This window comes from Ovis aries, chromosome 4, assembly GCF_016772045.2.
Source record: "Ovis aries strain OAR_USU_Benz2616 breed Rambouillet chromosome 4, ARS-UI_Ramb_v3.0, whole genome shotgun sequence".
Classification (NCBI taxonomy): Eukaryota; Metazoa; Chordata; class Mammalia; order Artiodactyla; family Bovidae; genus Ovis; species Ovis aries.
This window is the reverse complement of record NC_056057.1, coordinates 114,001,023-114,019,007: the sequence shown is the minus strand read 5'-3', so window position 1 is coordinate 114,019,007 and position 17,985 is coordinate 114,001,023. Positions and strand designations below refer to the sequence as shown.

The window sequence follows — 17,985 nt, the reverse complement described above, 5'->3', positions numbered from 1 at the left end:
ATTTTGGAAGCTTGCAGCCATTATTTCTTCAAATATTCTTCCTGCCTCTTTCTCCTCTCCCCTGGCAATGTACATCGTTTTGCTCAGCCCACACATTACCCACCTCATGCAGGTCCCCAATGTCACCTGCTCAATCATGGGTAGCACCTTGGGATTTGTTCCCACATTTAAGCCAAAGGGAAGCTATGGCAAGAGGCACATAATGGCTTCTAGACTTTATTCCTCCTATGTACCTGCCTCTAATACCAGTTATTTTTGTTTGTCCTTGCTGTTGTGAAATGCTCAGAGTAGAAGATTCTTGAGTTGGCAGAGGCTAGTAAAGTGACTGTCACCCAGTTTAAAGGTCTTCATGCATCAAAGATGCAAAAACTTCATCAGAGTCAAAGTATCTAAACATCATTTCCTCTCTATGGAAGCATGATCTTCCCCCACATCAGAAAAATAAGAATCATGAGGAGGACATGAATTCATAATAAATTTCATCTTTATTATTTTACTCAACTGAATATATTTACACACACCTTCCAGAATTTATTAAGGGCTATACAGAGTACAAAAGTATTAATGATGACAGTCTATGCTCTTATAAATGGGTTAATCTTGAGATAATCTGAAATTTTGAAATTTTAAAAAAGCAGATGACATAGATCATGTCCTCAAAACATATATAAAGAGGTTAGTATTGAAAACATCTGACCTTACACCTAACTGGCAGATGTCATAGTTCTCATTTATCACCCACACTAGGTAGCTCTCAACATAATCTGCCTAGCCGTAAATAGGAACCAAGAAGCAACCTTAAGTATGGAGACACCCATGCCAATGAGGGGCAGAAAGGCAGAAAGACACTGGAATGTCAGTGCTACACTGGCCCCAAACTGCTTACTCCTGGATTTCTTGACATAAGACATGCAATAAACCCTTAACTTGTTTAAGCCATTATTATTTGAGTTCCTAAGCCTTGGGGAGGGGATTCTCAGTTGGCTCAGTGGTAAAGAATCCATCTGCCAATGCAGGAGACACAGGAGACTTCGGTTCATTCTCTGGGTTGGGAAGATCCCTTGCAGGAAGAAATGGCAACCCACCCCAGTATTCTTGCCTGGAAAATCCCATGAACAAAGGAGCCTGTCCACAGAAGGCTATAGTCCGTGGGATCATAAAGAGTTGGACATGACTGAGCATGGATGCACAAGCCTCAGGGAATGGGATGGGGGTGGAGAGAAAGAGAAAGGGAGACGAAGAGAGAAAGGAATGCAAAGGAGTTTTCAGTAACTTTTTCTGAAAATTCTAGAGGAAATCTAGAATTTTACTTAGAATTTTAAATTTTACAAGATTATCTAATTAGCAACTTTACCATGCTTCTAATTTTTGTTCTAGTCTGTGTCACCATGAATGATTAGCAATAAAGTCTTTTGATACTTCACAGATTCATGTCCATTTCCTCAGGGGGAGCAAAGGAGGGTAGACTGGGTACCACTTTCCACTCCAGCTTGGAACAAGGAAAGAAGTAAGAAGTAACCACATGAGGAAAAGAAGGTCCTGAGAGCGCCCCTGGGGGAGCTGGGGAGCTGGGAGAACCTGGCAAGCAGTGCCCAGAAACAGAGAGGCTCACAGAAGTCCAACTTCTCCGTTCTGCCATGCCCAGGAGTTAGCAGGACATTGTCTTACTCTCGTGTACTGAATCCCCTGGTTCTCATGTGACTATCTGAATTCTGACCCCAAGCTCTCCTTGGCCTTAGTCCCAGTGTCTGTCCTGACTCCAGTCTACCTACACAGGTGAAGTGATTCTTGTGACTTGACTCTGATCCTTAATATCAGCCTAATATCTGAAGCCCTTTAGCAGATTTCCCTACCTTATTTCTTCTTTCTCCTTTATTATCCCCTACTATATGCCCTGTCTGACTACTTATTTACCTACAAAGAGCTGAAGCATCACAAGCTGAGATGCATTCATCTCTCAAGCTCTCAAAGTCATGGTCCCTCTTCCCATCCCCCTGCCATGCCTCCCCCATGCTTGTAGCCTGAGGGTATCTTCAACTTAAAGAGACCCCATTTCATTTTCCTGGAAACTTTCCTTTAAATGACAGTAATTGGGAGAACTTTCTCTGAATATTTTTCTTATTTTTGCTTACATCCAATTTATGGCAATTTTTATTCTGTCCCCCGCAATTTATCACTTTACTGGCCATTGTCAAAAGCTCTGCTGCCTGGTCTTCCCTGGCTTGGCCAGTTTCTTTGTTATTAAAAGCACAATATCTCCCCTCACATTTTTTAATTATGCTCTTAAGATGCTTGTTATCTGTGTTATTAACATAATCATCAAGGTTCCCAGTCTCTAGCTCTTCCTTCCAGGTGAACAGCACAATCGTGTATTTCATAACTTCTGCTCCAAAGATGCGCTCTAGGTCCACCACTGCCTTTTTGTCCCCTGTAGTGATCCGTCCCAGCTGTAACACCACAACCAGAACTGTACTCCCTTCTTTATAGTAGGACCTACAGTCCTCGTCTGCCTTCTTGAGCTTGGATAGGTCCCCATCAGCTCTGGACTCCTGACAGAGTGATGGAGTGTCCACAACCACAACATCCTGCCCATTCCATGTTCTCCTGCCGACGTGGCAGCTCGTAGTGACCGGCTGTGCTTTCAGCTGAGAGTGGAACTCCGGGCTCCCGAGGATGGTGTTCCCAGTGGCACTCTTCCCAGTCCCGCTCTTCCCCACGAGGATAATGCACAGGGGCTCTGTTGAAAAGAAAGCAGGAGACATTACCTTATAAATGAGATCAGAGATGCACAGAGCTCTTACAATACATATTATTGGGGTTTTCCTTATGACTTCGCACTTGTACCATGATCTCAGTCTTCCATTCAGGCCTCATAGTTCTCAATTGTGAATTTTACCAAGTTACTAATATCCACCTCAAAACAAAGATAGAAACCTATCTGATGCTCTTCTCTCCAGGAGAAATTATTGAATTATTTATCCTGAACCCACAATCTCATAGTTATACTTACAGGATTTTAAAAAAATGTATATCTTAAGTCCCTCTCTCATACCCTGAGAGAGTGTGGACACCACCTACCTCTACAATCTGGTCTCACTTCCCCATTCCACATCTAGATGTGTGAGCCCTTCATCTCCATCAAGACCACGCCCCTTGGTCCCCTCACAAGTAGATGCTCAGTTCTACATCCTTCCTTCAAGTTGCTAGTGTACCCTCTGGAGCTTTCTGCTCAGTCATCTAAACTCTATCCACTTCCCAAAGCCTGTTTCAAGTCAGGCTTCCTCCACGCAGCTCCTCTGACTTTCCCACATGCCTATGCTTTCAGGATCTCCATTAAGAATGTGAAAGGGCACACCGAACAGATACGCTCCTTTTGGTCTGATGTTCTTTTCAAGTGAGGATCTTTGAAGCAGAAGAGAATGGGATGAATAGAACTAGGCTGGAAGAATCCCAGCTCAGGTCAATAGAACTTGTAGCACTGAGTAGATGCGGACTTTTGCTTAAGCTGTGGGTAGGGTAGTGTGGTTGGATTAATCAAACCCACATAGGGCCATGTGGGGCATGACCCTCGGGAGCACCCAGGCTCCCTGTGCTTGTCCAGTAAAATGGCCCCCCTTCTCCAACAGAGGGAAGAGTAAAGAGCCAGGAGGCAGTCCTGGATCCTTTGTTCTACTCTTCTCTTCTTCCTCCCCTCTCCTCTCCTCCCCTCCCTCTGCCTCTACCTTTCCCCTGCCTTGACCTCTGTATCCACTCTCTTGGTTCTTTACTATCTCATCACCAGCACTAAGTGCTAAGCTCTGGGCAACAGATACACTGCAGGGAAGACAAGAGACTGGAAAAGGTCAACTTTTTCCCTCAAGATGTTCACCATCTAGTTGAAGGGATGGGAGAAGAGTCAGGAGAGAATTAGAGACCACGTCAGGACTTCCAGGTGGCTCAGATGGTAAAGAATCTGCCTGCAATGCAGGAGACCCAGGTTTGATCCCTGGGTCAGGAAGATCCCCTGGAGAAGGGAATAGAAACCCACTCCAGTATTCTTGCCTGGAGAATCCCATGGACAGAGGAACCTGTGGGCTACAGTCCATGGGGCCACAGAGTCAGACATGACTGAGTGACTAACACTTACTTACTTACAGTACAGTGCATGGAAAGGCACATAAGTTTAGTAAAATGCAGGCTTCCCTAGAGGCTCAGTGGTAAAGAATCTGCCTGCCAATACAGGAGACACGGGTTCGATCCCTGATCTGGGAAGATCCCATATGCCACGATTACTGTGCTTGTGCTCTAGAGCCCAGGAGCCGAAACTACTGAGCCCACCACAATTAGAAAGTAGCCCCCGATCATTCTCTGAAACTAGAGAAAAGCCTTGGCGGCAACAAAGACCCAGAACAGCCATAAATAAATAGTTTAGTCCCTGGTGACTCAAGACAGTAAAGAGTCTGCCCGCAATGTGGGAGACCCAAGTTTGGGAAGATCCCCTGCAGGAGGGCATGGCAACCCACTCTAGTTTTCTTGCCTGGAGAATCCCATGGACACAGGGGCCTGGAGGGCTATAGTCCATGGGGTCACAAAGAGTCAGGCACCACTGAGCAGGCATACATGTGGAGTTATTTCTGCTTCCCAGCAGGAGTGCAACATTGGGATCCCAGGCTGGAAGAAGAGGCTGAGTCAGGAAAGAAGCTGCAAGAGGCAAGCCCAGCTCTGAAACATTTGCAAGAAGGATGGGGGCACCCATGCCGTGTCCAGAGCCTCTGCTGGTGCTGCTGCTAAGTCGTTTCAGTTATGTCCGACTCTGTGCAACCCCAGAGACGGCAGTCTACCAGGCTCCCCCGTCCCTGGGATTCTCCAGGCAAGAACACTGGAGTGGGTTGCCATTTCCTCCTCCAGTAGGTAGGTGCTGGTGCTGCACCTACTCACAAATGTTTGAGACTCCCTTGGGGACAAATTGTGGGCCCCAGCATCAGCTAGGGCTCCAGGATGCATTATTTTTTTCCAGCTTTTTCCAAAAAAATATTTATTTTTAATTGGAGGATAGTTGCTTTACAATATTGTGTTGATTTCCGGCATACATCAACATGAATCAGCCATAGGTATATACATATGGCCCTTCCCTCTTGAACCTCCCACCCCATCTCACCCCTCTAGATTGCTGCTGAGCCCTGGTTTGAATTCCCTGAGTCATACAGCAAATTCCCACTAGCTAGCTATCTTACCTAGGGTAATGTATATGTTTCCATGCTACAATCTCTCCATTCATCCCACCCTTTCCTCCCCACCCCTGCCATGTTCACAGGTCTATTCTCTGTGTCTGCATCTCCATTGCTGCCCTGCAAATAGGTTCATCAGCACCATCTTTCTAGATTCTGTATATATGCATTAATAAATGATAATTGTTTTTCTCTTTTTGACTTACTTCACTTTGTATTCTAGGTTCATCCACCTCATTAAAACGGACTCAAATGTATTCCTTTCCATGGCTGAGTAATATTCCATTGTATATATGTATCACAACTTCTTTATCCATTCATCTGTTGATGGACATCTAGATTGCTTCCATGTCCTAGCTATTGTAAATAGTGCTGCAACTCAATACCAGAAAAACAAACGACCCAATCAAAAAGTGGACAGAAGACCTAAGCTGGCATTTCTCCAAAGAAGACATACAGATAGCTAATAGACACATGAAAAGATGCTCAACATTGCTCATTGTTACAGGATGAGTTTTTGTTCTAACTTATCTAGATAATTTTCCACTTTATTTTGATGCATGATGCATTCAAAAGAATACAGATATGAGCTTAACAGTTTTTAAGGATTATCTTACCATGTGGATAGTCCTTCCTCTGAAATGTGTCTTCATTCACAGAATCCTAGAAAGAGAACAAAAAGGGGAAATGAGGCACACAGATCTAAAATCTCAGTTTTTCACAAAGTAAAGGAATGGAGACACAAGTATGTAATTCAGAGTAATTTGATAATTAGGATGTGATCAAATCATGGTCATGGTCACGGTCATGGTCCCTGCTAGCCTGTGTAGTTTTGTTCATGATGAAACTAATCTTAGGACCCCACTGTTGCTACTGCTGCAATAGGCTTCCCAGAAGTAAGAAGGTTGTGTTTCTCTTTGTTTATCTCTTTCTGACTTACTTCAGTCTGTATCTAGGTTCAGTTACCTGTATTCTAAGTTCATCCACCTCAATAAAACTGACTCAAAGGTGTTCCTTTCTATGGCTGAATAATATTCCATTGTATATATGTACCACAGCTTCTTTATCCATTCATCTTTTGACTGACATCTAGATTGCTTCCATGTCTAGGTGGGTTTGTGGGGCTCAGACGAGCCCCACAAATCCCATCTCACCCAGGAATTTTTCCTAAAGCACTTTCTAACTTTACTTCCCTGCAGTCCCCACTGTGAGCCATCAGGGAAGCCCATACTATTACTCCACTAGTAAGGTAATTCTTTCCAAAGTCTCCCAGGGTTCTTGCTATTCCTGGAGAAAATCCAGAAGCTTAGGAGAGCTTCTGGACTCCCTAGAAGAAGAAACTAGTCAAGTGAGGCCTGTGCAGTGCCTTTGAAGGACATGGAAGGGAGGAGATTGGAAATGAAGTTTCCCATGTTATCCCCAAGGTCTTCTTCCTTCACTGCACCCCCAAGAGAGAGATGACACTTCTAACGTGAAATCCAGCAGTTTGGATCCTTCCCCATCCAGACAGGCAACCGGAGACAATGAAAGATGGACAGTCAAACACACAATTAACATCCCCTTCACCTTCCTAGAGAAGCCTCACTCCCCACAGTTAAACTGGTATGAAATCATGGAACTTCCCTAGTGGTCCAGTGGTTAAGAATCTGCCTGAAAATGCAAAGGACATGGGCTTAATCCCTGGTTCAGGAAGATTCCATATGCTGCAGGGCAACTAAGCCCAGGTGCCACAGTTACTAAGCCTGTGCTCTAGAGTTCAAGTCCCAAAGCTACTGAAGGCCGTGATACTCTAGAGTCCGTGATCCACAAAAAGAGAAGCCACTGAAATGAGATGCCCGTGCACTGCAACTAGAGTAGCCCCCACTTGTCACAACTAGAAAAAGCCCACGGGTGACAATGAAAACCCAGCACAGCCAAAAATGAAAAATAAATAAATAAAATGTTTCTTAAATTGGCATGAAATCAGAAGTCTTAAAATCAACTAAAATAGCACTCCACCTATTTGTGTGAAATGGGTGGGCGCAGGAAGGGAAAGGCCCAAGAATGAATGAGGGGGGAAATTGTTAGTAGAGTAATCGTAAAATAGTACAGGCAAGACTCCTTAAGAGTCCCTTGGAGAGCAAGGAGATCCAACCAGTCCATCCTAAAGGAAATCAGTCCTGAATAGTCATTGGAAGGACTGATGCTGAAGCTGAAACTCCAATACTTTGGCCACTTGATGTGAAGAACTGACTCATTTGAAAAGACCCTGATGCTGGGAAAGATTGAAGGTGGGAGCAGAAGGGGACAACAGAGGATGAGATGGTTGGATGGCCTCACCGACTCGATGGACATGAGTTTGAGTAAACTTTGAGAGTTGGTGTTGGACAGGGAGGCCTGGCATGCTGCAGTCCATGGGGTCACAAAGAGTCAGACATGACTGAGCGACTGAACTGAACAGGCAAGAGAAGAGGCTGACCTGGATTAGATGGTAGTCATGGTGACAGAGAGAAGCAGGTGGTTTCCAGGTGCCTCAGTCACACAAGATGATGACGCCCTGGAAGCCAAATGCCAGCTGGCAGTGGTATCAAAGCTGACATCTGAGCTTAGGTTTGAAGAGAATGGTGAGCAGGATAGTCATTGGCGGGATTGAGAAGAGAACTGAAGTAGAACAGATTTCAGAGGGAAAAACAAAAGTCTGGACATATTAATTTTGAGATCCGTCAAGAGGGCAACGTCAAATAGCAATCGGATGGATAAAGGAATCAGAACTCAGAAGAAGGACCTAGACTGAAGGGATTAACTTGGAAACTATTAGCTATAGCTAAAGCTCAAAGCTGTAAAAATGTGGAATTACCTGAGGGAGAAAAAAGTGTGAAGAATGGAGGAAGGGCTTGAACCAAGCCCTGAAAATGTCAGCTGTTAGAGGTCGCCTGAGCAACTTCACTTTCACTTTTCACTTTCACACATTGGAGAAGGAAATGGCAACCCACTCCAGTGTTCTCGCCTGGAGAATCCCAGGGACAGAGGAGCCGAGTGGGCTGCCGTCTATGGGGTCACACAGAGTCAGACACGACTGAAGTGGCTTAGCAGCAGCAGCAGAGGTCATAGAGGTGGATTCAGCAACCTCTTCGGTAGCAAGAGAGGAGAAGAAAACAAGGAGAGTGTGGTTTTACTGAAGCCAAGGGAAGAGAGGGTCTAATGAGTCATTTGTGTGTCCAGTACTATGAAGGTTAAAGTCAGAAAAGGACTTAAATGTATCTATTAATTTGCCAGTAAAGTAGCCTCATCTTCCCAGTTTATGGATAAATGTCCCCTTGTTGCTGTCGTTGTTTAGTCGATAAGTCATGCCCGCCATTTCCGTGACCTCATGGACTGTAGCCTGCCAGACTCCTCTGTCCATGGGATTTCCCAGGTAAGAGTACTGGAGTGGGTTGCCGTGTCCTTAAAAAACAAAATTCTATGCAACATTTCACTTATTTGTGCCTTTATCTCACCAGCTCTAACAACAGAGATCCTTGGAGACCTTAACAAGAATTCTCACCTGGAATCTACTGTCTTCATCCCTTAAGTTCACTGTGTATGGTCCTTTGTTTTTCACCAAATCCTCGACCTTGCAGAGGAGCTCCTTCACCTGGGCATCCTGCTCATCCTTACTTGCCTTGTTGTTGAAAGCGCAGTATTGACCACTAGAGTGCTGAACCAAGTCCCAAATAGATGTGGTGTTTTTAACGTAGTCCTCCAGCGAGCCCTCCTCGTCCTTCCGAGTGAAGATGATAATGGTGTGCTTCCTGGCTTTCTCATCAAACACATTCTGAATGCGCTCGGCTGTTTGTCTGTCCTCCACCGTATAGTTGCCAAGGGGAATTACCAGAAGCAGGGCGTGGAGGCTGGGAGCGGAGAGCTCCAAGCAGCGCTTAATGTTATCCGAAGAGAAAATGTCGGGGGTGTCGATGACCACAACCTCCCTCCCCTGCGTGACCCCACTCCCTCTCTGGCAGCTTCTAGTCACCGGCTGCTCACTGAACCTGGACTCGAACTCGGCTTTGCCCAGAATGCTGTTTCCTGTGGCACTTTTCCCTGCGCCTCGCTTCCCTAAGAGAAGAAGCCTCACATCCATCCTGGAGGAGCCCCGCTTTGACTCGCTCTCCTGACTTGGGCTTCGAGTGCTTCTGCTGGGACAAAAAAGCAACACATCAGTAATCAAAGCTCAGCTGGTAAAGAATCTGCCTGCAATGCGGGAGACCTGGGTTCGATCCCTGGGTTGGGAAGATCCCCTGGAAAAGGAAAAGGCTACCCACTCCAGTATTCTGGCCTGGACAATTCCATGGACTACAGTCCTTGGGGTCGCAAAGAGTCGGACACGACTGAGCCACTTTCACTTTCAGTAATCAACTCACAGAATGAATAGAGGAACAGCATGAAAGTACCTTCTCTTTCTGACTCTTTTCTCTGAGAATTTGGACAACGGAAGTCCTAGATTCAGACTAGATGGAGACAAGGAATCTTGTTTCCAGATTCTTCTCTGTGCTCTTGTCTCTAAAACAAACCCAGGCTCTCGCTAGACCTCAACTCAGAGCTGGGTATTTCACCACCCTCCAGTGTCCTTTTTGAAAAGCAGACTGGGAGGAGTGGGGTTTATGAAGTTAGAAGTGTTTGTTGTAAAATTTGGGAAAACCTCAAAAATAGTGAAGGAGAAAATAAAATTCATCTGTACTCCCAACACCAAAAAAAAAGCAAAAACAAAATAAATTTAAAAATAAATCCATATTGGTAAAAACGTCAAAATATTGTTGATTGCCTAAACAAACACCAACCCTTTCTCTATACACATCACCAACTCTACATGCTGGAGGAAATCTACACACTCACTGAGATACACAGGACAAAGGTCCCCTTTTTAAAAAAGGAGAGGGGGGACACAGATGGCCATGTGCTAATTAATCCCTGTTGTGACCAAATGCATTACTTTACCTGGTACAGGGCTTAGCCAGTGTAACTAAGGACCTTGTGATGGGGAGATATCCTTGGGTCACTGTGGTGGTGGTAGTTTAGTCGCTAGGTTGCGTCCAACTCTTGGCAAACCCATGGACTGTAGCCTGCCAGGCTCCTCTGTCATGGGTTTCTCCAGCCAAGAATACTGGAGTGGGTTGCCATTTCCTTTTCCAGGGGATCTTCCCAACCCAGGAATCAAACCTGGGTCTCCTGCATTGCAGGCATACTATTTACCGACTTAGCTAAGAGGGTCACTGAGGTGGGCCCAATATAATCACGTTATGAGAGGTTCTAGAGTGAGAAGAGATGGGAGAACAGAAGCAGAGATCAGAGACAGAGAGGCTCGAAAATGCTACTCTGTTGACTTTAAAGATGGAGGAAGAGGTCATGAGCCAAGCTGGAAAAAGCAAGAAAACAGATTCTCAGGATCACAGCCCTACCCAGCACCTTGATTTTAGGACTTGCAACTTCCAGAGCTGTCAAATAATAAATCTTTGGGTTTTGAGCAATTAAGTTTGTGTCAATTTGTAACAGCATCAGTAGGAAACTAATACACTGTCTCCCAACTTCCCTTCCAGCTAAGGGTGTCCATGGGACCCCCTTCTCCCTGGTGAGAGCTCAGGGAATACTTGCTTGGGCCTTCTGGAAATGCTATTGTTTTCCTGATGGTAGGGGCAGACTCAAGTCGAGAGCTCCTGTTGTCACCCCTTGCCCCTTCTTCTTGCATGAAATTTTAATGTGATTGCAGGAATCACAGCAGATATTGTGGGCAATGAGGCAACAAATAAGAGGGACGAGACGTCAACATTCATCACCAAGCTAAAGGTGGTAGAGCAGAAAGATAAAGAGGGTCCCCAATGATGTCATGGAGCTGCCAGAACACCCTCGAGACCCCTTGGTTAAATAAACAATTAATAGTCTCACAAGTTAAGCTGCTGCTACTCAAAATGGGATTCACAGACTAGCAATATTGCCAACATCTGGGTCCCTGTTAGAAACGCAGAGTCCTGGGCCCACCGCAGCCCCCTGCATCAGCACCTGTAGTTTCACAAATTCCAGGTGATTCCCGTGAACCTTCACGTTTGAGAAGCCAGGGTGGGAGTCACCTTTAGTTCCTAACTGACTCAGAATCCACAGAAAGAGCCAAGCTTCCTCATCCATTTCTCCAGGAGTCCATCCTTCCCAGATGATTCTGTCAGGTACCAGGGACCCCTATTGTCCAAGTGTGCCCCAAGGTTCTCTGTTGTGTCCCCTGGATTTGGTCTATTTGTGAACGAGAAAACCTTAATCACCAAAATCAATATGACTTCATTAGTATAATTTTAAAATAAAATTAAATAAGCTACTTTTCTGATCGAGCAAGTCCCAACCCCTTGCACATGTTCAAAATTTTCTTGCTACTCTCAGCTTTTTTATCTTCTCTAGAACTTTTCAATCAGTTGTCACTTTCCTGATGAAATGCTGAATATTATTGCATTGAATTCACAGCTTTGGTTGAAAAGAACTGACATCTCAATGCTGCTGCTTTTTGTTGATCAGTTTTAAATATGTTCTAATTTCAACTGTGATTTCTTTCCAACCCATAAATTTTAAAAAGTGATTATTAAAAAATATCTTGGGAGACTATCTTTTCATTTATTTTTGAATGTTATTGCTTTATGGTCAGAGAACAACATCTGTATGAAATAGCTGTCACTGGTAGAGGTTTTACATTTTGGCCAAATAAAATTTTTGTAAATGTCTCCTGTGGGCTTGGAAGGAATGTGCGGCCTGTAATCATAGGTGCCTTTCACAATCAGGGACCCCACCTCACATCTGCTCCCTTAGTTCCAGTCCCCTAGTATGCACCCCCACCTCCTGTCTGCCTGGAAACCCTCCATTTTACACCACGAGATGGCAACCCACTCCAGTGTTCTTGCCTGGAGAATCCCAGGGGTGGGTGAGCCTGGTGGGCTGCCGTCTATGTGGTCGCACAGAGTCGGACACGACTGAAGTGACACAGCAGCAGCAGCAGCAGCAGCAGCAGCAGCAGCAGCAGCATGTCCCCTCCGTGTCAAGCCCCTCCTGATTTTTCCAGATTGAACTGGACTTCCGCAATAACTTAACTTCCTGCTTCTACCCTTCTCCTAGAATCTGTCATCCTTCTACACTCAGAGACAGATGGTATCACTCATCAGCCCCAAGTCCCCCAGTGGCCTCCTACCCATTCAAAGAACAGGTAAAGCCTTCACGGTGGCATCACCAACTCAATGGACATGAGTTTGAGCAAGCTCTGGGAGCTGGTGATGGACAGGGAGGCCTGGCGTGCTGTAGTCCATGGGGTCACAAAGAGTCGGACACGACTGAGTGACTGAACTGAACAAGACCCTGCCCGATCTGGCCTCATCCACCACCTGTTTCCACCTTGCTTGTCTGCCTCCCTGATAGTCCTCAAACATGTGACCTTGGGGCTTCATGCTGGTGGCTCACCTGAGCTAGAACATTCTCCCCCCACACTTATGCCAGGCAGGTTCACTTCCTTTAGGTCTCCACCAGACCTGTCTCTGTGGTTCAAGAGGCCTTCTTCAGTCATCCTATATTTAAAAGCTACTCTCCCCCCACACCCCGCAAACATATCCCATCTCCCTGCCCTGATTTATTTTTCTCCACAGCACCCACTTTCAATGAAAGGTGCATTCACTTGCTTATCACTTTCTTGTTTTGTCTCCCCATTACTAGAAGGAACTTGTTCTGTTTCATTCACTAGCATATCTACAAAGTCAAGAAGACATTCAATAAATACTCGCTATGACTGAGCAGATGGTTACTGACTTGAAGGACAAGGAACCACAGCTGAAGAAAGTGAAGGAGAAAAGCCCTTATTCTGTGCAGCTATTTTGAAAGTTCCCACTTCTTATGAGAAGAGTATTGGTGGACTGTGAGGAAGGAATCAGAGAAGGTAGCAAAGGAAGGACATACACCTGCCCTCAAGAAGCTTCACCTTAGAGGAAATATAGGGCTGAGCTGAGGAGAAGCTCATCAGGGCCATGGATGGAGGCCTGGGCTCCTCCCTACAGGCATCTGCTGGATCTCCACATGATGCAAGAGGCAAAGCCCATCTCAGCTCAAAACACGCACCTCCAACGTTACGGCAAGGAGAGAAGCCCAGTCACTGTTGGGACTCTTCTAAGAGCCTCTTCTGACCCAGACACACCCCTGTATAAAGACACCTTCACCCTAATTCCCTATATCCTGACTCTCCTTATTGCCATTGTAACACTGTTTCTATCTAGCATTATTTATTGTGTTTACTTTTTTCATTTTCTCTTTGGTGCCCTTAGCATGAAACTCTATAAGCGCAGAGACCATGCCTGTCTTGTTCTATGTCCCTGAGTTCTAATATTATGTCTGGCATATAGTATATGCTCAATGAATGGTGTGAAATAAATGGTAAGAGTGACAGACGTGAGGAAAGGAAGAAAAATTGTTTCTAGAAGTGGAGAGGGAGACTGAAGTGATGTCCCTTTGAATAATAAATAATAAAAGAGTAATAATTTGAATAACTTTGAATAATAAAAGAAAAGTGACTTTACATTGTTTCCTGATCAAGTGAAGAAGTGGTATATTTTTGAACATTAAATTTTTTAAAAGATTAGTGAGTAAATAAGCTTGAGGAAGCAAAGACCTATTTATTTCCCAAGTACACATCATTGTTTCATATGGTTCCTCATTATGATGAAATGTTTATTAGACCCCTTCCAGCCAATGATGCCATATTCAATCAGAACTAATTCTCTTTCCCTTTGTGTGTGTGTGTGTGTGTGTGTGTGTGTATATATATATATATATATATATATATATATATACAATTGCCCAATCTGTACATTTTCTTCCAAAGGTACAGAAAATCCTTTTAAGGACAAAAGGGAACCAACCCACCCCCACTCTCTCCTTGATAACTCACATTTTCTCATCATCTCCCAGACCACTCTGGAGACCCCAACAGAGCAACAGAGAGAAAAGGACAGACAGACAGACTTTCTCCAGAACTCCTGCTGACATTCTGAGGCAGCCTCCACCTTCTTCTCAGGATATAGCCCAAAGGGGAACATGGCTTCAGGCATCCATCCAACCAAAGCTTCCTCCCATATCAAGGGCGGTCTATTTGCACTGAAAAAGGTGGTCAGAGAAGCTTCTGGAGCCCTTCTTGGAGAGCTCTCATTCCCAGCCCAGCAGGAGGAAGGGAAAGAGTTCACAAGTGACAGCCTGCTAAGTCACTTCAGTCGTGTCCAACTCTGCGCAACCCCATAGATGGCAGCCCACCAGGCTCCTCCATCCCTGGGATTCTCCAAGCAAGAACACTGGAGTGGGTTGCCATTTCCTTCTCCAACGCATGAAAGTGAAAAGTGAAAGTGAAGTCGCTCAGTCGCGTCCGACTCCTAGCGACCCCATGGACTGCAGCCCACCAGGCCCCTCAGTCAATGGGATTTTCCAGGCAAGAGTACTGGAGTGGGTTGCCATTGCCTTCTGAAAGTATTTTGGCTTTCTGACCAAACACTGACCACTTTCAATGCACAGTTAATGGAATCTTAATTGTGCAAGGGCTGGGAAATATCTTTTGATTTTTTTTTTTTTTTTTGAGCTTTTGAACTGTGGTGTTGGAAAAGACTCTTGAGAATCCCTTCGACCAGCCCATCCTGAAGGAAATCAGTCCTGAATGCTCACTGGAAGGACTGATGCTGAAGCTGAAGCTCCAAATGAGCTTTGGCCACCTGATTCGTAGAACTGACTCATTGGAAAAGACCCTGATGCTGAGAAAGATTGAGGTCGAGAGGAAAAGGAGACAACAGAATATGAGATGGTTGGATGGCATCACCGACTCAAGGGACGTGAGTCTGAGTAGCCTCTGGGAGTTGGTGATGGACAGGGTGGCTTGGCGTGCTGCAGTCCATGGGGTCGCAAAGAGTCGGACACGACTGAGCTACTGAACTGAAATGGGAAATAACAGGAAAGTGAATGTGGAAAATCAGTGTCCAAATGGCCAGGTTCCCTGCCCTCTGCTTCTCAAGGAGGCAGGCAGCTATCGCTGAATTCCCGAGGGCGGGGGTGGGAGGGTAGTACTCTGTGTCACAGCCGTGAAATTAGGGGATTCGAGGAGCCGGTCGTGCCCCTTGTTTTTCTTCCAGGCCTTCATAGGTGGGGAGAGCAGCCCCTCCCAGAACTGCCCCTTCCTGGGAAGGCTGCCCTCGGGCATGACTCCCGGAACGGCGGAAACCTCTGGGTGCCCCCTCCCCAAAAACCCGGCCCCGCAGGCTGGAGCGGGAGGGACATCCCAGAGCCTCTGAAAGCAAGCCCTCCAGGCGGCCCTGGGGGTCGGCCGCCTTCCCCTGCCCCGTCCCCGCCCGGCGCCCCGTGCCCAGGTATCCCCGCCGCACACGCACCTCGGTCCAGTGCCCTGGTCTCTCACAGCCTCAGCGCCGCCGGGTCCCGCCGGCCGCTGCGCTGGGTGAGGCGGCCGCTCGGTCTGCTCAGGGGATGGTGGAGCCGCGCGGGTAGAGCAGGGCAGAGTCAGGAGCAATTCGGAGGAGGAAGAGGTTCCTAGAAATAGGTTTCGAGGGCGGTGGGAGGGGAAGTTCAGTAAAGCGACGCCAGATCAGCAGGGTGAGGACGTCAGCGTCAGGGCGGTCGGAGTCCAAGAGGGACAGCGCCCACCCAGCTCGGCGCGCCCACGGGCGGGGGCCCCCGCGGGACCGAGGGGCGGAGCCCCAGCCGAGCTTCCGAAGGGGCTTTCGGAGGAGAAGGCTGGCTGTGCCCAGGGCCCAGGACGGGGTGCCTCTGGGGGCAGCGCCAGCGGTGGGGAGGGCCCGCAGATCCCCGCCCCCAGCCTTCCTCTGGATCCGGGTGGAAATCCGCAAACACAGCTTACCTTCTTCTCCCACCGCGTCCCTGCCCTCCGTCGGCCCTGCAGCAGCGCTCCCGGCTTGCTGTAACAGCGGCTCTCCTGCCTTCCGAGGTGGGGGCCCTCCTTGAATCCCATCCCCGGAGAAACTAGGGCCTCGGACCCGCGCTGCTTCCCGGAGGAAGTCAATTTCTTTGCCCGGAGCTAGTCAAACGTTTGAAATGCTAGACTTCCGATGCTTTCCTAGAGTTCATAAAACGAAACCCTTTTCCCTGAGCCGTTTTCTAGAGGAGGAGGTCGAACGCAGAGGAAGACCTTATTTTATTTTATTGTGGTTAAAAAAAAAACCCTCACACTGTGTAACACTGGATCCACTATCTTGGCCATTTTGAAGTGTACAGCTCAGCAGCATCACGTGTCTTCTCCACGTTGTGTAGAGTTCCAGAACTTCTCCATCCAAAAACCTGAAGCCCCAGGCCCATTCGATGCAAATGCCCCTCTTCCAGCCCCTGATAACCACCTTCTACTTTCTACGTCTATGATTTTGGACAACTCTGTATACTTCCTGAGACTGGAATCTGATGGTGTTTGTCCTCTGTGACTGACTTTTTCCACTTAGCTTAACGTCCTTGCAGTGAGAGGACTTTCAGTCACCGTGCAGAGGCCCTTGAGCTCACATTGCTACACCAGGCTGCAGGCCTTGAAATGTCTGACGTCGGTCGAGCCTCCAGGGACCAACCTGTGGAAGGAGGAGCAGTGTGAACTGCACTGGGTTTGAGGGGCTGCTCTGTCCCCATGGGGTCCCCCTCCCCTCTGGGCTGGTCTTCAAGTTCATTCTGCCACCAAGAGGGACACACCTTGGAGGGGAAACTGACAAAGGCTCGCCCATCCCCTATCCTACTTGTTGCTGTTCAGTCACTCTGTCATGTCCAACTCTTTGTGACCCCATGGACTGCAGCACACCAGGCCTCCCTGTCCTTCACCATCTCCCTGATTTTGTTCAAACTCACATCCTTAATTGAATCGAGGATGCCATTTAACTGTCTCCTCCTCTGTCGCCTCCTTCTCCTCCTGCCCTCAATCTTTCCCAGCATCAGAATCTTTTCCAATGAGTCAGTTCTTCACATCAGGTGGCCAAAGTATTGGAGCTTCAACTTCAGCATAAGTCCTTCCAGTGAATATTCAAGGTTGATTTCCTTTAGAATTGACTGGTTTGATCTTGCTGGCCAAGGGACTCTCAAGAATCTTCTCCAACACCACTCCTTAGTAAGGAGGACCCTCCTCCAAGAAGACTCTCTCCATCCTGCCTGGGGCACTGGGTCATTTCACATAAAATAGACTCATTAAAAACCATCAGGTAGAAGCCTGCCACTGGGTCAGTCAACATCCCAGCTGTGTCACTGCCAGAAGTGGAGGTCAGGTTATGGCTGGGTCACAGGCCGGATAGGATCTCATGTCCCCAAAATTGAGAAGACCATGAACTGAGATCAAGAAAAACTCCCTCCTTCTTAGATGAAATAGAAGCTGTGGTAAGCACTCTGAGGAATATCAAAGCTTCAAATAACTCATTCATGATTTAGCAACTTGGTTATTTGCTGAGTCGACCAGTTTGCAAAATGATCTTCAACACATTGGCTCCTGGAGAATGGACCTCTCTTCAGGGAAGGCGGCTGTTCCTGACTGGGCCCTGATCCAGGGAAGGATGGGACTTTTCTGCCCCCTAGTGGCCTTGAGGGTAATGACAAGGGAAGCAAAACCACTCCCCAGAAGGCGGGAGAAGACGGGGACGACAGAGGATGAGATGGTTGGGTGGCATCACCGACTGGATGGACGTGAGTTTGAGCAAGCTCCGGAAGTTGGTGATGGACAGGGAAGCCTGGCGCACTGCAGTCCATAGGGTCGCAAAGAGTTGGACACGACTGAGTG

General features: G+C 47.0%; 1 protein-coding gene across 2 annotated transcripts; it reads right to left on the bottom strand.

The window, feature by feature from the left end:
- Positions 1-466: 466 nt before the first annotated feature.
- GIMAP8 (GTPase, IMAP family member 8) lies at positions 467-15,997 on the bottom strand. Of its 2 annotated transcripts, none has more exons than XM_042249020.2 (4): positions 15,602-15,997; positions 8,731-9,361; positions 5,825-5,870; positions 467-2,737 (listed from the first exon to the last, which is right to left on the bottom strand). In XM_042249020.2, the coding sequence occupies exons 2-4, from the start codon at positions 9,304-9,306 to the stop codon at positions 2,055-2,057; spliced, it is 1,305 nt and encodes a 434-aa protein (XP_042104954.1). In that variant the 5' UTR covers positions 9,307-9,361; positions 15,602-15,997; the 3' UTR covers positions 467-2,054. The 2 variants fall into 2 exon arrangements, with proteins under 2 accessions (XP_042104954.1, XP_027824780.1); XM_027968979.3 differs by having other exon boundaries at positions 8,731-9,358.
- Positions 15,998-17,985: the final 1,988 nt, after the last annotated feature.